Consider the following 25,057-nt stretch of genomic DNA (forward strand, 5'->3'; position numbering starts at 1 on the left):
GCGCAAATTGGAGGAACAGCACCTCATATTCCGTATGGGCAGCTTGCACTCCAGCAGTATGAACAATGACTTCACTAACTTGCTTTCCCTCTCTCTCTCTCTATCTCCTTCCCCTTCCCAGTTTTCCAACCAGTCTTGCTGTCTCCGACTACATTTTATCTCTGTTTGCTTTGTTGTTACCTTCTCCGGACTAACGATGATCTATTCTACATTTTCCATGATCTCCAATCCCTTTGTCCTGTTTCCACACCTTACACTTCCTTACCAAAACACTTCCTTATCTATGTACCTCCCACTCCCCTGACATCAGTCTGAAGGGTCTCGACCCTTCTCTCCAGATATGCTGCCTGGCCCGCTGTCCAGCATTTTGTGCCTATCCAAGATAAACAATGTCCGATAACAACATTCTTATTCTTGTTTTCAAATCTGTCTTAAGCTGCAACCTTCCCACTCTCTCTCTCTGTAACTTCTCCACCTTTACACCTCCAAAGTTTCTGTAGTTGCCAGATTTGTCGGTTTTGTCCAACCATAACTCTACATCATTTGGTTATTCCATTATCTATATACTATCGTTTGTTTGTTCCTGAACTACAGCCAAAACACTACACGCTAGCGCGCCAATTTTAGGCCCACCTTACTCACCGTCGTCCCTTTGGTGTAATGGGAGAGGTTTAAGAGGGGGTGGAGGGAGGGGGGAGGAGGAAAGATAAGGGGGGTTGAGGGGGATGGAGTGGGTGGAGGGGAGATAGGGGAGAGGGAGGGAGGAGGGAGGGAGAGGGGGAGGAGGGAGAGGATGAGGGGGGAAGATAGGGGGGAGGAGGGGGGAAGGGGAGAGGGGAGAAGGGGGGATGTGGGGGAAGAGGGGAGGGGGAGGGTGGGAGGAGAGGGTGCTGCACCAATGCAAGATAGATTTGGGCCCAACTTGGTCTAATTATACTTTAATATTTCGCACAACTTGGGTTTTGCACTACAATCTTGCACCATCCTGCTGTTTTGTCCTCGTCTTTGCAGTTATTGGTATATTTATTATTACTATTTGTATACTGTATACTCCATAAGCTTCATATGAACAAGGTATTTCATTGCATCTCGTATACGTGGCAATAATCTATTCTAATCTAATATATGTGTTGTTTAAGAAATAAAATAAGAAATTAGCATTCTATTAACTTTGTTGTGTGTTTGCCGCTTCACATACACATTGAATTAGCATAGTATCCTCATTTCTGGTCTGCGCACATTTATTTGTAAGATAATTCAGCACTACAATGTTCCTCAAACTACGGAGGTTCTCAAATATCAGCCGCAGCTCAGTACACCCAGAAACACTGTTGGCGCATCAACACTGTGATTTAGGACTTGCAAGGTGATCTACTCAATTCCATTCACTGCAGTCATGACCTACATTAAAATATATTGCTATTTATAATCTATGCGATTAAACTGATTATTACAAAAATATACACGCCAAAGTTGGGTTGCATATAAAAAGCAATAAAGTTTCAACAAAATAAATTGTTAAGATAATTTTAGTCTATTTAATGATATTAGTTTAGCATTAAAAAAAAAATTAAAATTAATATGTTTTATTTAAAATGTAAAACAGTAATTACATTAAAATTAAAAGCAGATAAATATTTTCATAAGCACCAATTAATGTCCCTAGCAAGGCCACCAGGTTATTTAGTGATAAAGAGTCAGAGTTGTGCAACACAGAAACAGATCCTTCTGCCCAACTCATCCATGCATGTTTTTATGCCTATCTATGCTAATTCCATTTGCCCGTATTAGGTCCGTATCCCTTACTCTTTCCCTCTCCATGAACCTGTCCAAATGCCTTTTAAATGCTGTAATTATATGTACCTCTACCATGTCCTCTGGCTGTTTGTTCCATAACTTCTTCTTGTCTCTCATCATAAACTTATATCCTCAGGTCTTAAGACACCCTCCATACACCCCCACCTCTGGCCAAGAAAAAAGACTGATGATCTACTCTATTTACTTTATAGTGGTCACTCCTATGATCCAGAGATAATATACCCATCCCATCAATGTCTCCTTATGACTACAGCCTTGCATTCCAGATAAAATACTGGTGAAACTCTTCAGCATTCTTTTTCATGCTACCATATCTATCCTGTACTGTGACAACCTGGACTGTACATTATAATTAATCTAAGTGTGTCCTGACCAATGTTTCATACAGCTGCAGCTGCAACTCAACATCCCAATTATACTCAAAGCCTCAACCAATAAAAGCAAGCATGCCAAATGTCTTCTTCACTACTCTATCCACCTGTGTCGTTATTTTCAGGAAGTTTTGAACTTGCAATCCAACATCTACTCTCCGTAGCTCCTTGTTCTGTACACATTCCATTAGTATTTGACACCACAAAATGCATCGCCTGCAACTGATCTGGATGTAATTCAATTTTTCTATCACTCTGCCCAAGCCTCTTTATCCTTTAACAACCTTCTTCACTATCTGGCCCTCCACCAATTTTTGTTTCATCATCAAACTCACTAATCAGTCCATTTTCATTTCCATCCAAGTCATTTACATGGCAAACAACAGAGGGTCTCAGCACCTATCCCTGACCGATGATTGCAGACTTCCAGTCGGAAGAAAAAACCCTCCACTACTATCTCTGCCTAATATAACCAAGCCAATGTTGGATCCAGTTTGTCAACAAACCTTGGATCCCATGAGCTTGAAGATTCTGGATCAGCTTATCTTGCAGGACTGAGTCAAAGCCCCTGCTAAAGTCCATGTAAACCATGTCTACTGTTCTGCCTTTATCAATTTCAACACATAAAAGTTTTGAAATACTTGTCAAAACTTCAATTTTACCTTTCTCCATTGTGAATTTTTAATTTGCTGGTTTACATGGTTTTAGTTTGCATGGACCAAAGGTATTTATTCTCTAATTGGCAATAAGTATACGTCCAATGCAGACCGCTCAACATTTGATTTTACAAATTCATAATTTTGATGTCCAAAATTCAGAATTCTACATCAAAATTCATAATATCTCGCATATTGCAACTTTTCAGCAAATAAAAGTATGCATGCCAAATGCGCATACACATCATGTGTGAAAAATGACTATTATTTCCAACAGTCTGTGGTTCTTGGACTACGTGTACAATGTCAGGCCTATCATGAGTATCTTCTACTATTTATAGAAAGGTTATTGAACAGAGATAGTTTTTGCAACACAAAGAAAAAATTGTTTTGTTTTGTTTTCTCTATTTTGATTTTCCCTTACATATCCCAATTCTCTTGGTATTGAATAAAAGGACAATGGTCATAAAATGTATGACTAAGTTATGAAGAAAGAGTTGATATATGCGACTCGACTAAGCATATGGAAGAACGTTGGTAAATTCGCACATTAATTGATAATCAGCCCAAAAAGTGGTAATTGGCTTTTCTGTTGCGTTTTATTTTTAAACCCCGTCTTAATTAATTTATATAGTTATATAATCTTGCACTTAAATTTAATATTTACTCATTACAGTTCCACCACTGATTTTCTGGCAGTCTTGGTTCCAGAGCTTTGCTGGTTTATCCAGCAGATCATGCGCAAATCTGCCTACAGTGTGAATGGTCGACAACGTTATGGAAGAATTGCTAACACGTTGCAAAACATGCAATTATCACCTGTAAAGTTATCGTGTTCAATGTTAATGTCAAATTACAGACAGTCTTAAAGTTGTATGGCATTAGAGATAATGAAAAATCTATTTGAAACACTGTAATTTGATTCACCACTGTATAGCAATGAGCATCATATTGTTAGGAAGGCACTCTATAACTCCATTCAGTGAAGCTTGGGATCATAAATTCCAATTGTGCAGGTCATGGTCCAAGTGCTCTTTCACCATACCCCATCCCCATACCTCATAATCCATACTACAAGCCTATAGGAAAGTTATGTCCAGGACCTTGTGCCTTTTTCCCCCCAATCTCCTTTGGAGTGCTATCCTTACCGTGCTTTTGCTGCCCTTATTCTGTTAGCTGTAGAGGACATGGGCATGGAAGGTGCTTTCTAAAGAGTCATGGTAAGTTGCTGCAGTACATCCTGTAGATAGTACTCACAGCTGCTACTGTGCATTGGTTGTGGATGTAGTGCCAAACAAGCAAGCTGCTACGTGCATGAGAACTAGGAATTTTACAACAGTGATGTAATCCAACTAGAATTATGGGACATCATTAAAACGCATGATGTATTCTTCGACAACAATTCTGTAAAATCAAACTCTGATTTCCCCATGTTTCACTTTTGGACCCCCGAAATCTACAAAAAGTTAAAATCACAACAAAAATATCTAGGCGGAAATGATCAAATGAAAACAAACAGAAAAATCGCCAATTTAAGACAAAATAAAGTGACAAAACTCTTCAAAACACACACATCCTCAACTTATTTATCCAGATTTTAAAGATTTTGAAATATTTCCATTTACGATACGTTTGGGATATTTCATTACAGATGCAAACTTTTTTTTTTTAAAGCTTTTTCAATTATTAACCTAGTTAGATGAAATGCCAAGGGAGTACCATTAAAGATGTTACTTAAAGAACTTGACATCTTCCCAATTAAACATCTTAAGTGTTCTGTGATTCAAGACCACATTGCAACAGGAGTAGTATATAAATCATCAAATACTATTAAAAATCTAATTTTTTGATTAAAACTTTATTTCAACAATTCTTGTGTACTTTTAAGTAAAGTTATCATGGAAAGAAAACAACATACCAGTTACGTGCAACTGCGATCTTCCATTTTGATTGTTACTTGAACAAGTTGTGGCCATGTCACACGCAACGTTAGCCTACAAAGGAGGAAAATTAAGTATTACAAATACTGTTACATATCTGCTTATTTATTTCAGTTGTCATATCGGAGTTAATTGTATTATTTTCATAAAATATTTTGCCACCCTGTTCATTATAAAAGAGAATAGCATCTTCTTAGCTTTATACAGTACCCATCATATATTTACTATGATCCTAAACATGTTACAACCAATGCAGGATTTCTGAAGGGTAAAAGCATGTAAAAAGCATGGCGAACAATTGGTCCCACAAACACCAATGACTAAATAATTTGGTGCACTGAGATTATAAATACTGTTCAGAACACTGTAATAAAATGGATAATCTGTTTTAGAAAAGCCAGTCAAGTCAAGATGAGTTCGTCAAATGGTAAGGTGCAGGTACAATGAAACACTTGCAGCAACATCATTGGAACATCGACCAAAACATACAAAAACACAATTTAATATAAAATTCCGGAAGACAGTAAAACGTTAAACTCTAAAATTAAACTGTTTGTATCAAAGACATCTTCCGTGGAAAGAGGCACACTTCACAAGTTATAGGAGTAGAATTTGGCCATTCGGCCCATCGAGTCTACTCCGCCATTCAATCATGGCTGATCTCTGCCTCATAATCCCATTTTCCTGCCTTCTCCCCATAACCCTTGACACCTGTTCTAATCAAGAATTTGTCTATCTCTGCCGTAAAAATATCCACTGACTTGGCCTCTGCAGTCCTCTGTGGCAATGAGTTCCACAGATTAACTACCCTCTGACTAAAGAAGTTCCTCCTCACCTCCTTTCTAAAAGATCGCCCTTTAATTCTGAGCCTATGTCCTCTGGTCCCAGACTCTCCCACCAGTGGAAACATCCTTTCCACATCCACTCTATCTATGCCTTTCATTATTCTGTAAGTTTCAATGAGGTCCCCCCTCAACCTTCTAAACTCCAGCGAGTAGAGGCCCAGTGCTCATCATATGCACTTGAATCTGATGGGACAGATGTCATTGCCCTATTGGCCTTGTGCTTAAAGCGAGCATAGAATAATGCTTTGTGCATTATGTGGAAGATGCAAAGGTTTATGCAAAACTGCGAAAGATTATGAAACTCAAATTTAAAAAAATTCAAGTCATCCATCTAAAATAAATTTTGAAATGGTGAGAGCTTGAAAAATATTGGTGTTCAGAGAGATCTGGGTAAACCGTATACATAAATCACTAAATGTTAATGGTTAGGTGCAGCAAATAATTAGAAAAGTAAATGGTATGTTGGCATTTACTGCAAGAGGACATAAGGATTGGCATTTAAATTGAAATTACAAAGACTTCTGACATATTCTGTGCCGGTTTTGTCTCTCTCCATCTTGGAGAGAGGATATACATGCAATAGAAAACATGGGCACATTTTTTCCTTGGCTCTTGTGGAAATTGAAGTCATTGGCCCCAAGGAATTCATATAAGCAGCTGTGAAGAATGTTAAAAACAAAAAGACACACCACAATGAATTACTGACTGTGCACTTATGACAGTTCGTGCTGCACTTAAAGTGCCTGTATTCCTAATTGCACATAGAATTTAATAGCAATCAGCCCAATTTGTTCTAATCAGTGTTATAATGTAAAAGTGCTGGTGGCTTCTTGGGCCGGTTTATGAATCAAACTTCTTAAAATTTGGAAAAACTAGTGAGGCAAAATTTATTGCTGAGAGAAGGTGGGCCCTCGATTCAGAGCAGTCTCTACTGCAATAGTTCCCCTGTGACTATAGATGTAACAGGAAGAGGGAAATGCTGTCAATGTTGATTCATTGAATAGTACATCGCATTGACGGTACATACGCCAGCCAGAGGCACCACTTGGAGGGAGGGGGATGGTGGGGGGGGGGTTTCTGACGTGATTAGCATTGAACTTCAAAACTTGCAACTACGGTATGTCCCTTCAGTCAAGCAATTCATTCCATAAGTCATGTTACTTTGTAACAATGGTAAGGTCATCTCATGAAATGCATAATTTATTATGATGTAGTTGCACCTCTCCACAAAACTAATCATTCCCCCTTCATGTAATTATCCATAAGATGCACTCATATCTGTTTACAGTTCTTTTCCTCATCTAAACTTTACCTCACGTTGCTAAAATGACTAGCCTACATTTTTCTTAGCACAATGTTGCACTTTATCCATTTTTCCCCACTGCTTTTAATCTTATCCATTCATCAAAGTATCTATGCACTTCAGTCCTACTGTGTTACTTATCTATTCTGACCTTCATAACTAGATTTTTACTTGATGCAAAATCGTATCACTATGTCCAACATGAATTAAGATGAAGACAACATATTATTTGAAAATGAAGATGTAAAGGTTTTTGGGAAATGCCACAACATGAAAGTTTAGGAATTAAATTAGGTTCAAAATCACCCAAATAGAATAGATGTACAGCTCCCTACATTCAGAAGTAGTTAACAGATTCAGAAAAGAACACGAAAGGGAGCAAGTGCAAAAATTACATTGAGGACAAGCATCAGGGTGTGGGAATCTCCAGTAAGAATGTATTTTGAAAGTTGCAACTGGTGAATAAAACATTATATGTAAGATCTGTAATTTTAATGTATTTGTGTCAGCAAAGAGTGAAGATGATGGAGTAAAGCTGAGTATGTGGATTAGAACGGATGTCAGGGGTTATGGGGTTAAGGCAGGAGAATGGAGTTAAGAGGGAGGGAAAGATCAGCCATGATTGAATGGCGGAATAGACTTGATGGGCCGAATGGTTTAATTCTGATCCTATCACTTATGAACTTGATACAATGTGTTTGACAATACTGTGGGGATGAATTATTATGTACACTATACAAACAATCAACGTTAAGAGGATAGACACAAAATGCTAGAGTAACTCAGCAGATCAGGCAGCATCTCTGGAGAGAACGAATAGGTGAAGAAAGATTCCGACCCAAAACTTTACCTATTCCTTTTCTCCAAAGATGATGCCTTACCGCAGGGTTACTCGAGCATTTTGTGTCTATCTTAGCCTTAAAAAGACACTAGAGCCAAAATGAAGTGCCCGTAATGGAATACAGTAGAGATATCTGTGAAAAATATTGTGTTCCAATTAAGAACTGGCAAGGAGAGGATACAGGTATGAGATCAAGGAAATGTTTAACTGCACAAAACTGGTACACTCCTTGCATTTCTTTGAAGATCTGAGAGAAGCTGGCAAATGGATGGATTGAACAGTAAACAAACGTATTGAAACAGCGAGTTCAATTTTGGCCTGTTTGATGCATAACTGGGCAGCACAATGGTGCAGCTGGTAGAGTTGCTGCCAAACAACACCTGAGACCCAGGTTCAGTGCTGGCCTGGGCTGCTTGCTGTCTGTGTGGAATTTGCGCATTTTCCCTGCGGCTGGGTGGATTTCCTCTGGGAGCTCCAGTTTCCTCCCACATCCCCAGGAAGAGATGACGAGAGTGTAGGGAGAATTTAAAAAATGAGATTAAGCTAATATTAGCGTAAAAGGGTGATTGATGGATGATGTGCACTCAGTGGGCTGATTAACCTGTTTCAGTACTGTATTTTTCTGTGACACCGAGACCGAGATCAATCAGCAATTTTCAATGAGTGAGATGACATTAGCTAATTAGGCAATGACAGTGACAACAGCTTGCAATTTTTAAAGAGTTTGATGTAGAAAAAAATCCCATGGCTTTTTCTGGAGCTGAGGGAAGCCAGTGAAAGCAGCATGGAGATCAGGTCTGGTTAAGCCCAAGTAAGGAAAGCACAGGGAACACAGGCCATTGCAATATCAACAAAGACTTCAAGATAACATGAACGTAGGAGGGCATACAATGATCCATGTGGACTAATTGTTACTTAGGGGAAAATTAAGAGCTAAAATAGAATAAAATATATATATATATATATATATATATATATATATATATATGTATATATATTGGCATAAATGACACAGGTAGAAAAAGAGATAAGATCCTGTAAGTTGAATGCAGAGAATTAGGCAAATGGTTACATCCAGTACCACATGCTAATGAGGGTCGGAATTTGAGGATGAGACAGATAAATGTGTGGCTTTCGATTTGGCGCAGGAGGTAGAGATTCTACCTCTCTCCTCTCCAAAACATTTTGTACCATTAGGTTTTCTTCTGGGGCAAAGCAACTATTCCATCAGCCATCAATTTCATATCTTCATTCATATCTTCCACATTAATGATTCAACAAACCAAACCCTTGAATAAGGTATTCATTAAATTTTCATATTTCTATTTTTTTCTCTTATGCTATATTAAAATAACTTGGAAGATTTCTGTTAAGGGGCTGCATAAATGCAAATTACTCACTCAGTAGTCAAGTCAAGTCAAGTCAAATTTATTTGTCACATACACTTACACGATGTGCAGTGAAATGAAAGTGGCAATGCCTGCGGGTTGTGCACAAAAAGAATTACAGTTACAGCATATAAATAAAGTTAATAAGTTACTATTTGTGTCGACAAAAATTTAGTCTCTGGGGTTATAAAAGTTGACAGTCCTGATGGCCTGTGGGAAGAAGCTCCGTCTCATCCTCTCCGTTTTCACAGCGTGACAGCGGAGGCGTTTGCCTGATCGTAGCATCTGGAACAGTCCGTTACTGGGGTGGCAGGGGTCCCTCATGATCTTGCTTGCTCTGGATCTGCACCTCCTGATGTATAGGTCCTGCAGGGGGACGAGTGTAGTTCCCATGGTGCGTTCTACCGAACGCACTACTCTCTGCAGGGCCATCCTGTCCTGGGCAGAGCTGTTCCCAAACCAGACTGTAATGTTACAGCCCCAGAGTAGAAGCAATGAAGGATCCTCAGTGACACTCTGAATTTCCTCAGTTGTCTAAGGTGGTAAAGGCGCTGCTTAGCCTTACCCACTAGTGCGGCAATGTGCGTTGCCCACGTCATGAAATGAAGGAAAGACACTAAAACCACAAAAGTAATTACAAATCACAATTTTTATCAACAATCCAACACCAAATGTTTATGAATGTAAAAGGCACTTATAAAGTAGTGAAGTTTTCACTACAATTAACACAGAGGAAAATATGAAACAGCACTTAGACACAGGAACATGACATATATGTCTGTCCTTTTCGAACTTCTTTTGTTATTTCTGGTAAATTTTAAAAGTTTGTGTAAATGTTCTCTGGTTTGTTTTATGTGGGGAGGGGGGTGGGGGTGGGGGAGGGGGTCAGGGAAAACAAATTTTCAATCCCGTACCTTGCCAGAGATGCGATTGTTTTCCGGATCGTATCTCCGGTCGCTTTGCGGCCTAACATTATGGGGCTGGAGGCCTTGCCTGGGACTGATTTTGAGCCCCCGTGGGGACGTGGACTTAACATCTGAGCATGCGATTCCTTGCCTGGATCGACGCTCCAGCCACAGCCTGCGGACTTTAACATCAGGCTTGGGTTGAGACCAGTCGGGAGCTCCAAGCCGCACGATGTTCGATAAGCCCTGACCCGGGGTAGATAGCCCGGTGAGGGGGAGCTCAGTGTCCCCCTCTCTCCCCCCCCCCCCCCCAAGCAGGAGCTTGATCGCCCCGATCAACAAGGCCCGCCGCCGGCTAAGGGATCCAAGATCGTCTCGTCAACGGAAGGTTAGAGGCCCCCGACCGCTGGAGCACAAAGAAGGAAGAAGGGGGGGATTGAACTTTTTTTCGCCTTCCATCACACTGAGGAATGTGGAGGAGTCACTGTGGTGGATGTTCATGTTAAAATATATTTTGTGTGTTCGGTTGCTTTTTATTGTTGCAAAACATACTTGGCTAATAAAATATGATTGTGATTGTGATTGAGTTTAAATGCTATTTCAAAATATCATAATGCTGTAGTATTGTTGATGGTATCGCCTCAGTCAGTTCAATTCAGCAGCAGCATTTGGTGAGGCATCTTGCATAAAACCGAGCACCAGAAGACATAGGTTTAAGGTGAAGGGGGGGATAGATTTTATAGGAATAGGATTAATTCACAAAATGCTGGAGTAACTCAGCAGGTCAGGCAGCATCTCGGGAGAGAAGGAATGGGTGACGTTTCGGGTCGAGACCCTTCTTCAGACCCGATTCTTTATAGGAATTCAGATTCTTCAGATTCTTTATAGGAATAGGAATCTGAGGGGCAAACTTTTCACACAAAGGGTGGGGGGTGTATGGAACGAGCCACCAGAGGAAGTAGTTGAGGCAAGGACTATCGCAACCTTTAAGAAGAAATTAGGCAGGTACATGGATAGGACAGGTTTAGAGGGATATGGGCGAAATGCTGGCAAATGGGACAAGTATAGATGGGACATGTTGGTCGGTGTGGGCAAGTTGGGCTTAAGGGCCTGTTTACAAGCTGTATGAATCTATGACTCTAAGTAATCTAAATATAAGCTCTCTCTGATTGCTATCCAGTACGTCAGCTGTCAGCTTTGTAGTACTAGCCTCTTACTCTGCTGGGTTTAGAAATACAGTATGTATTTGCAAGTGTATACGTTCAGCTAGATAACCAAACAGCAGAAAACCCTTGCCTTCCTCCTCTTAAATTTGCAACAGCTAGCCACTAAAATATCTAAAACAAGTATAATATTAGTTTGCAATGCAGAAAAAAGGTACATTAGGTTAAATTACAAATTGCAAACTTAAACAAAAAGCAGTCATGGATCTCCCAAGCCACATCAATAGTTAAGAAGATAGACACAAAATGCTGGTGTAACTCAGCGGGACAGGCAGCACCTCTGGAGAGAAGGAATGGATGACGTTTCGGGTCGAGACCCTTCTTGAGACAAAGAATATCTGCTGCTTTCAGGCATATGGTATAAGGCACCTGGAACCAATAGTCAGATCAACACAAGAATAGGAGAAACAGGAGCCAGTCAGCCATTGAGTTTGCTCTACCATTCAATAATCTACCATTCAATACTCTTTTGTATTTTCCTCTCTCTTCCCTTACAGCTGTTGACATAATCTCTCATGGCCTGGCATGTCCCTCTGTCTTCTTTTGCTTTCATGCTAGGAGTTAGACCGTTGTTCACCAAGTAGTGTGGAAAGGCATGTCAGGAGCAACACCAGCGTACATCTAGAAATGATGAGGTGCCAGAATAAATGAAGCATAATACGGGTTTACATCTGAATAGTAATGACAGGCTGCAATAGCTAAGAGGAGGATGCGTTCCGTGAACATCTCCATCCTCAACAGTCGTGAAGTCCATCCAGCATGTGAGTGCTAAAGAAAATGCTGAAGCAATCAGAACCATGTTCAGCCAGAAGTGCCAAAAAAAATCCATCTCAGCTTCCTTCTGAGATATCATCATCAAGAAACCCAGTTCACAGCCAATTTGATTCACTCCATGTGGTATCAAGATATAGCTAACAGCATGGGATACAGTAAAGGCAGCAGGACCAGAAAATATCACAGATTCAGTACTGAAGATCTCTATGACAGAACTACCTGTGCCTCCAGCCAAGCTATTCCTGTACCATTCCAGTAACACCGAAGATAGGCAAAATGCTGCAGAAGGGTCTCGAGTTGAAACGTCACCCAATTCTTCTCTCCAAAGATGCTGCCTGTCCCGCTGAGTTACCCGAGCATTTTGTGTCTACCTTTGGTGTCAACCAGCATTTCCTTCCTACCCATTCCACTTACGGTTCCACAAGCTTTCCATACAATTCAACACTGGAACCTATCTGACCGTGTGTGGGGAAACAATTGCCCTGTTCACAAAAAAAAAGCATAACTAATTCAATCCAACTAATTTCTGTGGCGAATAACATTCAAGCCATAGAAGTGCCTGGCAGTGTCACCTCCATCAAGAGAGGATCTTAACCACCTATTCTTATCATCGAATGGCATTATCATTGTTGAGTCCCCCACCACGAATGTCCTGGATGTCACTGCAGACCATAAATTCATCTGCAGCAATCACATGGATACCAAAGGTCAGAGGTTTAATACCCTCTAATGAGACCCACACTTCCTAATAATCCAAGGTTTCTTACCATTTAGGTTCAAGAAATGGTGCTCACTCTCACCTTCTCAAAGGTAATTAGGGATGAGCAATAAATGTTATACTGCATATGGGACAATTATTTCAGCGTACACCGTTAATCCTCGTCACAACTGATTTTCTCAATAAAATCACCTTTCACTTCCAAATCCAAATCAGCTCAGACTTTCTTCATATGCAAGGTATTTATTCACAAAATGCTGGAGTAACTCAGCAGGTCAGGCAGCATCTCAGGAGAGAAGGAATGGGTGACGTTTCGGGTCCAGACCCTTCTTCAGTCTGATTTGTACCAGCATCTGCAGTTATTTTCTTACACTTCTTCATAAGCAAACTCCTTTGTCTCAGAAATCAAAGTCATGAACCTATACTGCTTCCGATGCAAGCCCTTCCTTAGATATCAAAACCAAAACTCTGTGCAATATTCATTTAATTCCTTTTATATTTCATGCCCTTAGATACAGCAAACAGTGCACTGGTCTCCCTATTTAATTGTTACACCCTCTATACTTTTATTTTTCATGTAAACATAAAGTGCAGAGGAGGAGGATAGGGAAAGGAAAATGATAAAAGAGGTTATAAAAGAACAGAGGGAGAGGATAGCAGGAAGTCAAGTAGCAAACACTGAAAATCTATTTTGGAAAGAAGAAATGCTAGCGTTTCACATTCAGAAGGTGAGAGCAAAATAATCTCAGTGGGAGGCATTCAAAAAGAACCCGTGCAAGGTCAGAGAAATAACAAACAGAGCTTGCAAAACTACTTTGATATTTGGGCCACGGGATGGAGATGAAAAAATAGTTTAAACCTAAGTAGGAATATTATCATTTTAATGCAATCATCCTGCCATTCCCTCGTCTCCCCTCTACCGTCAGACCAATAGAAAAGCTTAAAGCTCGTAACACTGGATTCAGGAATAACTATATCCCTGCTGTTATCAGACCACTGAACAATCCTTCCATGAGTCAGGGTGTAGTTTCAATCTTCCTGGAATATTGTGTTCAGTTTTGGTCAGCATGTTGTAGGAAAGACGTCAAGCTGGAAAGGGTGCAGAGAAGATTTACGAGGTTCTTACCAGGACACGAGGGCCTGAGCTAAAGGGAGAGGTTGAGCAGGCTAGGACTTTATTCCTTGGAGCACAGGAGAATGAGGGGTTTACACAAAGGGTGTTGGGTGTATGGAATGAGTTATCAGATGAGGTAGTTGAGGCAGGTACTATTGCAACATTTAAGAAACAATTAGACAGGATAAGTTTAGGGGGATATGGGCCAAACACAGGAAAGTGGGACTAGTGTAGCTGGGGCATGTTGGTTGGCGTGGGCAAGTTGGACCAAAGGGCCTGTTTCCATGCTCTGTGACTCTATGACCTTGGTCTTTTTCTCTGTAACTATAATGCTTTAATGTGGAACACTATATTCTTTCTTTTTGCACTATCTGTTGTACTTGTACATGGCTTGACTATATTCATGTACAGTAGGATTTCACTGGACAGCATGCAAACAAAGCCTATCAATGTATTTGGGTACGAGTGACAATAATAACCCAATACCAACACCAACCTAAAATGCCACACCCTAAAAACAGATAAGAAATGTTTTGAAAAATGACTTTACCCCACAGCCAAGCTTCAGTAATATGCAACAAATTCTAAAAATTTCAACCCAAAAGGAAGGCAATTTGCTCAATTGGATAAGGTCACAAAAAAACAAAAACGACAAAATATTAAGTCACTCAACTGCATGGGGCTTCCTAGCCAACTTTGTTAGCCAACCTAGCCAACTCAGTTGGGTGAGGACTGAATTTGATGGTGTCCTAAATTAATGATGGGCATGAACAAACTGCATAATTTTAATCACCCTATATAGATAGGATCGGAATTTATAGGGCAGAGAGGTCGAGAACTAGAGGGCACAGAATTAAAGTGAGAGGGAAGAAATGGAAAGGAGGCGTAATTTTATTTTTACTAAAAGAATGGTGAATATCTGCCAGAGGAGGAATTGGAGACAAATAAAAAGGAATGATGTATAGGGATACTGGCCTAAACAAATTAGGATTAGAATAGATAGTCATCATGATTGATATAGATAAATTGGACCGAAACAGCTCCCTTTTAGTTTAAGAACGAACTGCAGAAGCTGGAGTTACTCAGCGGGACAGGCAACAACTCTGGAGAGAAGGAATGGGTGACATTTCGGATCGAGACCCTTTTTCAGACTAGTTAGGGAAAGGGGATACAAGATAGAGACGAAAATTTTGAGAGATAAAGAACAATGAATCTGTGGAATTCTCTGCTTCAGAAGGCAGTGGAGGCCAATTCTCTGAATGCATTCAAGAGAGAGCTAGATACAGCTCTTAAGGATAGCGGAATCAGGTTTGCTAAACACTTTAACTCTCCTTCCTATTCCCACACTGACTTTTCTGTCCTAGGTCCTCCATTGTCAGAGTGAGGCTAAACGCAAATTGGAGGAACAGCGTCTCATATTTCGCTTGGGCAGTGGTATGAGTATTGATTTCTCTCACTTCAAGTAACCCCGGCATTCCCTCTCTCTCCATCCCTCCCCCACCCAAATCGCACCAGCTTTTAATTTTCACCCTGCAAACAGCAATGGCCCGTTTCCTTTATCATTGTTTCTTTTTTGCATATCTTTCATTCATTGTTCTTTATCTCTCTACATCTTCGTCTATATCTCTCATTTCTCTTTACCCTAACTGGTCTGAAGAAAAGTCTCGACCCGAAACGTTACCCATTCCTTCTCTCCTGAGATGCTGCCGCTGAGTTACTCCAGCTTTTTGTGTCTACCGTTTAGTTTAGTTTTGAGACTTAGCGCGAAAACAGGCCTTTCGACCCAGAGTTTGCGCCAACCAGCGATTCCCGCACATTAACACTATCCTACACAAGAGGGACAATTTCCATTTATACCAATCCAATTAACCTACAAACCTGTAGGTCTTTGGAGTGTGGGAGGAAACCGAAGATCTCAGAGAAAATCCACGGGGAGATCGTGGGGAGAATGTACAAACTCCATGCAGAGAGCACCCGTAGTCGGGATCAAACCTGGGTCTCCGGCGCGGTAAACACTGTAAGGCAGCAACTTTACCGCTGAGCCACCGTGACGCACTATAAGAATCGGTCTGTATTTCTGGGGATGATCTCTGTCTGATTCTGTTCACACTGATATAATTTTCTGCCCTGCATAAATGCGGATAACATGCAGGTTCTCAATGAAAGTTTGTTCCTGGCGACAAGGGAAGGGTCAACTCCTACCACTGGTGCCCTACCACTTACTTTCGCTCCCTGCTCAAAATAGATGGCTCTTTAAGACATTTCTACTGCTCTCCTCGGCCAAACCTCAAGCACATAATTAAAGTGGTTGGCTGCTTGCCTGGCAATCACTTAATGCCAAACCCAAGTTTTCCATTTCCCTAGTATCACCTGGCATAATCTGATCCAACCTGGCTAGTCAGCACCCTGATGGCCATGTAATTCAGTAGTGATCAGAGACCTGCAGTCCATTCAACAACTGTTCAGTTCACTTCCACAACTTTTCCTTTGTTTTGGAGACCGTGGAAACTAATCCTGTAAATCCACTGCAGGTGGAAGGTTGGCAGCTGAAATTTCATGTCAACTGGTAGAATTCTCCTAGGAACTATCAGCCAGTTTAAAAAAATTAACAGAATGTGGAGACAATTTAAACCTCAATTAACTCAACAATACTTCAGTACCAGATAAGGGAACCTGGCATTGACAGGCTCTGTACCTTCTGTACCAAAGGTAGCAGTGAAGTGAGACCTTTCCAGGGTGGTGAGGTTGATTATATTGATATCAGCTGCCTTCTTGAGGCAGCACCTTTTTGATTTGATAAGCTGCTTCTATCATTGAGTCCGTCCTCACCTTCTCCATCATGGTCTGGTTTGGCTCAGCCACCAAGCACGACATCCGGAGGCTGCAACGGATCGTTTGCTCAGCTGAGAAAGTTGTTGGCTGCAACCTTCCCCCCATTGACGAACTGTACACTACAAGGGACAGGAAGCGAGCGGGCAAGATCATCTCTGACCCCTCTCACCCTGGCCACAAACTCTTTGAAGAACGTCCCTCTGGAAGGCGACTCCGGACTGTCAAAGCAGCCACAGCCAGACATAAAAACAGTTTTTTTCCACGAGTGGTAGTTCTACTCAATAACCAGTCTGTAGTCTCTTTTTTGCTCTGGTTTATTTTCACCCACATGTTTAGACCATAATGTTGTATCCTTATTGTTTTGATGTTTATGCTTTATTCTTAATTGTTAACTGTATGTTTGTGTTGTCATTTGTGAGCGGAGCACCAAGGCACATTCCTTGTATATGCACATGCTTGCCAATAAACTTATTCATTCATTCATTCATTGAGGCAATGCTTCCTGTAAGTCAACTTCGATGATGGGGAGGTCAGTACATGTGATCGACCAGGAAATGTCCAATTTCTTCATTCTTGAATGTTCAAATGACCAAACCAGGCTGTGATGCATCCAGTCAGTATACTCTCCAAAGTACATCTCCAGATGTTCAATATAGTATTCGGCAACTTGCCAAATCTTCTCAATCTTTTAAGGAAGAGGGGGTTTAGTGAGATTTCTTTGTAATTGCATCTACGTGCTGGGCCATGACAGATCATAGAGTTGTGCAATCCCAGGAACTGGCACGGTGGCGCAGCGGTAGAGTTGCTGCCTTACAGCGAATGCAGCGCCGGAGACTCAGTTTCGATCCCGACCACGGGTGCTGTCTGTACGGAGTTTGTACGCTCTCCCCGTGACCTGCGTGGGTTTTCTCCGAGATCTTCGGTTTCCTCCCACACTCCAAAGACGTACAGGTTTGTAGGTTAATTGGCTGGGCAAATGTAAAACAATTGTCCCTAGTGGGTGTAGGATAGTGTTAATGTGCGGTGATTGCTGGGCGGCGCGGACCCGGTGGGCCGAAGGGCCTGCTTCTGCGCTGTATCTCTAAATCTAAAAAAAAAAAAAAACTAAACTTGAAGCTATTGACATTCTCCACCACCATCCCGTCGATCAAGAGGTGCATGGTCCCTTGACTTTTCCTTCCAGAAGTCAACAATCAACTCTTTGATCTTACTAGTGTTTAGAGCAAGATTGTCATTCTGGAACCACTCAATAGATTGCTAATCTCCCTCTTACCCTCCGACCCAACTATATCACTCAACAGCAGTGGTATCATCAACGAATACAAAGATTGTGTTGGAGCTATGTCTGGCTATACAGCCATGGGTATAAAGAGTAAAGGTGGGGACTGAGCCCCCAGCCTTGAGGTGCTACTGTGTTGTTGGTCAGCTAGGAGTTGCTGTTGACAATTCATACTAAATTAGGTCAGTTGCATAGGAAGGAGCAGAGATCCAGTTCCGATTTTGACGATAAGTTTGGAAGGGATGTAGTCACTGCACAATATCCCAACTTACGAGTACCCGTTGGCCAGGGTGAGTGGCTCCCTCTCCCCTTTCCCCCTCCCCCGAGGGAGATTCCCCAGCCGGCAACGGGTCCACGGGTCATCACCTTTCTCCGTCTGCAGGTCACCGGGCTTACCCTTTCTTGACACCCCTCTCTCTCCCAGGCTCCTCCTGGGGCTTCACTTGCCCTCAACGCCTCTCTCCTCATGTCACTGGGTTCACCCTGCTCTCGGTGCCCTCTCTCCCCATAGGTCACCGGGTTCACCCTGTCCGCGACGCCCCTCTCCTGCCGCCCTCTCTCTCCTCTTGCCGTTTCTCCTGGGGCCTAGCGCCTCTCTCCTCAGGTCACTGGGTTCACCCTGCCCTTGGTGCCCTCTCTCCCGCTCTCCTCGGGACAGCGGGCTCGCCTTGTTCTCAGCGCCTTTCCTTCTCCTCAGGTCACCGGGTTCACACTGCCCTCTGCGCCTCTCTCTCCCTCCTCAGCACACCGGCCTTATGTTGCATTCGGCGCCTTTCTCTCTGCTCGGGCTATGGGGCTCATCCTGGTCTTGACGCTTCTCTCCCCGGGTCACCGTGTTCGTCGTCTCTCTCTCTCTCTCTCTCTCTCTCTCTCTCTCTCGCTCTTCAGGTCACCAGGCTCACACCGCTCTCGGCGCCCCTCTCCCCCCCCCCCCCCCTCCTGGGTTGCCCGCTCTCTCAGGCCCGGTCCCCAGGTTGAGATTTGGACCCAACGGGTCCACGGGTCGTCTAGTAAGCTCTAAAATCTGAAACAAAATAAAAAAAATGTTCTGGAAATATCATTCTGATGAAAGATAATCAATCTGAAATATGAATTCTGTTTTTCTTTCCAAAAACGAGTTGTTGTTGCTGATTGGGTTACCTGTTACATATTTAACTAACTATACATAATGAAAATAGACACAAAATGCTGGAGTAAATAGCGGGTCAGGCAGTATATCTGGAGAAAAGGAATAGGTGACATTTCGGGTCGGAACCCTTCTTCAGACTGAAGCTTCAGAGTCCGAAAAAGAATTTCGACCCGAAACGTCACATATTCCTTTTCTCCAGAGATACTGCCTGACCCACTGAGTTACTCCACTATTTTATGTCTATCTTCGGTGCAAACTAGTATCTGCATTTTCTTCGCAGAATAGACTTGATAGGCCGAGTGTCCTAATTCTGCTCCTATAACTTATGAACTTTTAAGACAATTTATTCCACTGTGTGCCTCTGCACATTTTCTTTATCATTCTGCACTCCTTGGGGAATGCCCACTAACATTCAGATCAGGGAGCAATTAATTACTGCAGAAGCCTTAAAATCAAAATGAACTCCTTCAGCACCTGGCAAACCATTCCCTCTGGACTTTAGAAAATTTAAGGATCTGGAAATAACCTAGCCACTGTTCATTCAAAGTAACAGTGAGTAGAAGCATATAAAATAGGTGCAGGAGTAGGCCATTTGGCTCTTCGAGCCAGCACTGCCTTTCAATATGATCATGGCTGATCATCCAAAATCAGTACCCCATTCCTGCTTTCACCCCATATCGCTTGATTCCATTAGCCCAAAGAGCTATATCTAACTCTCTCTTGAAAACATCCAATGAATTAGCCTCCACAGCCTTCTATGGCAGAGAATTCCACAGATTCACAACTCTCTGGGTGAGAAGGAGAAGTAGGGGAAGAGATGGGGAAAGTCCTTCAGCTGTTGAAAGATGGTTTGCTCAACCAACACATGGAGTTAGGTGAAGCATTGAGCTCCATTTTGGCAAGGCTTCGGACATATCTGTAGTCCACTCTGATTGACAACAAGTCTTATTTTCCAGACTTCCAGTTACTAACAAATGAACCAACCCCTTTCTCAACATTATGACCAACAAAACTCAAATTTCTGAGGTGCATTTGTCACCATGCTGGAAACAATTCAGTGCCAGAAGCATCTAAACAACAAATCTCGTTGGCCCTCTGCATTATGAGAAACATTTCTAAATAGTGTGCATTTTCAGAACTGAACTGTAATCAAATAAGAGCAAGGAATTTACTTGAGGCTCCTCACATCCTATCACTGTAATTAAAGCATTTAATTAAATAAGATACATAAACATTCCTGATAGGTGCTGTAATGAAATCATAACTTTCCATTTCATTCAGGAGATTTGACTACCAAAGATCTAGTCTGACACAGTGTGTTACACTATCAGAGATACCTTTTTTTTTACCAGAGATATTAAAGTGGATGCAGCCCTGTCCATCATACAAACCAGCCAAACCCCATTGACTCCATCTACACTTCATGCTCTTTTGGGAAAACAGCCAATATAATCAAGGAGCAATTACTCGTCATTCTCTCTTGTTCAATCTCCCGTATGGCAGAAGATACAAAAGCTTGAAAGCACGAACCACCAGATTCAAAAAACAACTTATTCCCTGCTTTTATCAGAATCTTGAACGGTCCACTCAAATGTTAAGGAAAATTTCTCGATCTTCCAATCTACCTTGTTGCAGCCCTTGCACTTTTATTTTATCTGCACTCTATTTATTTCACTTTTGCACAATTTGATGTACTCACGTATGGTATGACTTGCCTGGATAGCACACAAAACAAACAATTTCTCAGTACACGTGACAACAATAAACTAATACAACTGACTTAATTTCAAAAGTTTTTCTCTGCCTGTAGAGCACTTTGAGAGATTCTGGAGGTGGGGGGGGGGGGGGGGGTGTAGGTGTGTGTGTGTGCGTGTGTGCGTGTGTGCGTGCGTGCGTGTTTGTGTGTGTATGCAGATGCTGATTCAAATCGAAGGTAGACACAAAATGCTGGAGTAACTCAGCGGGTCAGGTAGCATCTCTGGAGAGAAGGAATGGGTGATGTTTCAGGTCGAGACCCTTTTTCAGACTGATGTCTCCGACTACATTTTATCTTTGTCTCGCCCCCTCCCCTGACATCAGTCTGAAGAAGGGTCTCGACCTGAAACGTCACCCATTCTTTCTCTCTAGAGATGCTGCCTGACCTGCTGAGTTACTCCAGCATTTTGTGTCTACCTGTACTTTTATAAGACTACTGTTGGATTACTATTTCTAGATCTGATCCCTTCGCATTGTGAGTGCCATTGAGGCATTGCAAAATATCCAGAGAAAGGCAAAAAGGTTCATTCCCAGTTGAATAACAACATAAGTAAAACATAATTGAATATTTAGGTGATTTAACCGAGGCCTACAAACTAATTCACATTGCTAAATTAATTTGATCAAAATGCTGCAGTGGGGATAGAGTGATATTTATTTATTATCCACGCTTGGGCAAATTATAGTCACTCATTAACCTAATGACCTGCACATTTTTGGAATATGGGAGAAAACCAGAGGAAACTCACATGGTCAGAGGGAGAACAGGCAAACTCTACAAAGACAGCACTGGAGGTCATGATTGAACCCTGGTCGCTAGAGGTTTGAGCTGGGCCCACTGTACTATCTAAAATGTTCCAGCAACTAGATTGACTGCAATCATACTTTGCATGACACATGCACAAAGCATAGCTAAGATTATTTACATTACCAGATTAATGCTACATTTTTCAAAGTCCAACAATGTAAACCTTTAAAAAGAGACACAAAATGCTGGAGTAACTCAACAATGTAAATCAGTCTGAAGAAGGGTCTCAACTCGAAATGTCACCCATTCCTTCTCTCCAGAGATGCTGTCTGTCCCACTGAGTTACACCAGCTTTTTGTGTCTTTCTAATGTAGATTTATACCTGTTTTTATAGCAGGCGTGAAAGATTTCATTATAATAATATTGAAAGAGCAAGTAGCTGTCCAAGAGCCATAAACTAAATATATCCTTCAGCAAAGCCTACCAAAGTTGTAATTTTGTCAGAGCTGTGCAAGCACTAATTGTATTATTTCTCTGAAGCTTTTCAGAAGTTCTGCCAGAGTTAAAGTGCACGTGGGGCAGGCAGCACAGTGAAACCTGGGGCAGCACAGTGAAACCTGGGGCAGCACAGTGAAACCTGGGACAGCACAGTGAAACCTGGGGCAGCACAGTGAAACCTGGGGCAGCACAGTGAAACCTGGGGCAGCACAGTGAAACCTGGGGCAGCACAGGGGCAGCACAGTGACAGCGAGGCATCACTCCCAGATGAACAATGTGTTCTACACTTCGATTGGGAGAACACTGATTTGCTTTCTCGAGCCCCCACAGACCCCGATGGTATTGCAATCTCAGTCACCGAGGCCACGTCAGAAGATCTTTCAGACATAAAAAGTCGTCTGGACCTGATGGTGCACCTGGTCGCGTTCCCAAAACCTGCGCAGACAAACTGGATGGAGATTTTGCAGATATCTTCATCCTCTCATTACTGAGGTCTGAGGTTACCACCTGCTTTAAAATCAATCATACCAGTGCAGAAGATTTTAGATTTAGATTTAGAGATACAGCGCGGAAACAGGCCCTTCGGCCCACCGGGTCTGTGCCGCCCAGTGATCCCCGCACATTAACACTATCCTACACACACTAGGGACAATTAAAAAAATTTGTTTTTACATTTGCCCAGTCAATTTACCTACATACCTGTACGTCTTTAGAGTGTGGGAGGAAACCGAAAGTTTCGGAGAAAACCCACACAGGTCACGGGGAGAACGTACAAACTCCGTACAGACTGCGCCCATAGTCAGGATCGAACCTGAGTCTCCGGCGCTGCATTCGCTGTAAGGCAGCAACTCTACCGCTGCGCCATCGTGAGTAAGGTGACATGCCTCAATGACTAATGACCGGTGGCACTAATGCCCGTGGTTTGAGAGGGTGGTTATGGTGCATATCAACTACCGCAGCTAGATCCTGGACTCACTACAATTGCCTACTGCCACAATAAATCAAGGGAGGATGCAATCTTGCTGGGTCTCCACTGGGCCATATGGACAATAAAACACATATGCCAGGCTGTTGTTCATAGACTGCAGCTTGGCATTCAACACCATCAGCCCCATCAAACTCATTATCAAGCTCAGGGAACTCAAAGGGACCCCGCGCATCCCTTTGCAACTAGGCATCTGAAATTTGGATGTCGAAATGACTGCTGTATTTGTCTGTGTAACAATGAAAGCCCTTATGATGTGTTGCATAGGTAGTGAGTTGAAACTTCGCAAAGGTAGTATATGGTATCATCATACTCCATAAATAGCATGGTAATCCATCTTTTTAAATAACTGAATATCAAGAGTCAAGAGTTTCATTGTCATATGTCCTGAAATGGAACAATGAAATTCTTACTTGCAGCAGCACAACAGGTTTGTAAACACAGTACTCAGTTGCTTCCCAGCTGTTATCAGGCAATTGAACCATCCTACCACAACTAGAGAGCAGTCCAGAACTACTATCTACCACATTGGTGAGCCCCGGGCTATCTTTAATCGTTTACTGGCTTTATCTTGCGCTAAACATTATTCCCTTATCATGTTTCTATCTATAGGTAAATGGCTCGATTGTAATCATGTAGTGCCTTTCCACTGATTTATACTTTTCACTGCTTTTCACTGTACCTTGGTGCATGTGACGATAAAGATCTCTAAACAAGACGACAAGGAAGTTTAAAAATGTACCTCAAAGTGCTTTGGCAGTGTTTCTTTTTGAAAATAGGGTTAAATGCAAGAATGATTCAGATTGAACCAGGGCAGGAAAATGTTACGGGCAATAGATGGGAGATACAATTCAAAGGTGGTCATTTAGTCGTAGAGTCATGCAGCGTAGAAATAGGCCTTTCAGCCCAACTGCCCCATGCCGACCAACATGCCCCATCTACACGAGTCCCACCTGCCTCCATTTGGCTCATATTTTTCCATGCCCTATCCTATCCATGTACCTGTCCAAATGTCTTTTAAACACTGTGATAGTACCTGCCTCAACTACCTCATCTGGCAGCTTGTTCCATATACACCACCCTTTGTGTAAAAAAGTTACCCCTCAGGTTCCTATTAATTATATCCCCCCCTCACAAACCTCTGTCCTCAGGCTGTTGATTCCCCTGCTCTGAGTAAAAGACGACCCTATCTAATGCCCAAAGGCATGATCTTATATACCTCTATAATATCACCCCTCTTCTTCCTGTGCTCCAAGGAAATGTCCTAGCCTGCTGAACCTCTCCCTGTAGCTCAGGCCCTCGAGTCCTGGCAACATTCTCGTAAGTCTTCTCTGCACCTTTTCTGGCCTAACAACATCTTTCCTGTAGTAACAAGTTTACTAACTCAACATGATACTCCAAACTCAATATTCTGACTGATGAAGGTCAATGTGCCGAAAGCCTTCGTGACCAACCTATCCACCCGTGACGCCACTTTCAAGAAACTATGTACCTATACTCCTAGATCTCTAAAACCAAGGAGCCAACCTGCCCTGGCTAATTAATCACAGGAAAATGAACAGAAACTCAAATAGATTCATCACCAAGCTGAAAATGCAAAAATGTCTAAATTGGTCATTTTTTTCATTGTATAATTGTGTATCAGTAAAATAAAGTAATCTTGGTATGATTAGTTGCTCTGCCTGAACTGTACTGAACTGAATAGTACCTGAACTGATGTACAGCACTTTGGTCAACGTGGGTTGTTTTTAAATGTGCTATACAAATAAAATTGACTTGACTTGACTTGACTTGCCCTTTGCTAAAATCTGGAGCAAAGAGATTTGCCATCACCCATGTCTGGAGTGGTGAAATATATTCCGTTTATTGCATGTCAGTTGCATTTCAACATTGTCACTTATATCCTGTTTATACTGTCAACTGCAAATCAAAACA

At 42.0% G+C, this 25,057-nt stretch overlaps 1 protein-coding gene across 2 annotated transcripts in view; it reads right to left on the bottom strand.

The window, feature by feature from the left end:
- wwp1 (WW domain containing E3 ubiquitin protein ligase 1) overlaps positions 1-25,057 on the bottom strand; it is an 85,529-nt gene that overhangs the window by 46,270 nt on the left and 14,202 nt on the right. For both annotated transcript variants that reach the window (XM_078397246.1, XM_078397244.1), the window contains exon 2: positions 4,764-4,839. In XM_078397246.1, coding sequence (XP_078253372.1) covers positions 4,764-4,821 — 58 coding nt within the window. In that variant the 5' untranslated portion in view covers positions 4,822-4,839. The remainder of the gene's footprint in view (positions 1-4,763; positions 4,840-25,057) is intronic.

The sequence above is a fragment of the Rhinoraja longicauda genome, chromosome 4, assembly GCF_053455715.1.
Source record: "Rhinoraja longicauda isolate Sanriku21f chromosome 4, sRhiLon1.1, whole genome shotgun sequence".
NCBI classification, from domain to species: domain Eukaryota; kingdom Metazoa; phylum Chordata; class Chondrichthyes; order Rajiformes; family Arhynchobatidae; genus Rhinoraja; species Rhinoraja longicauda.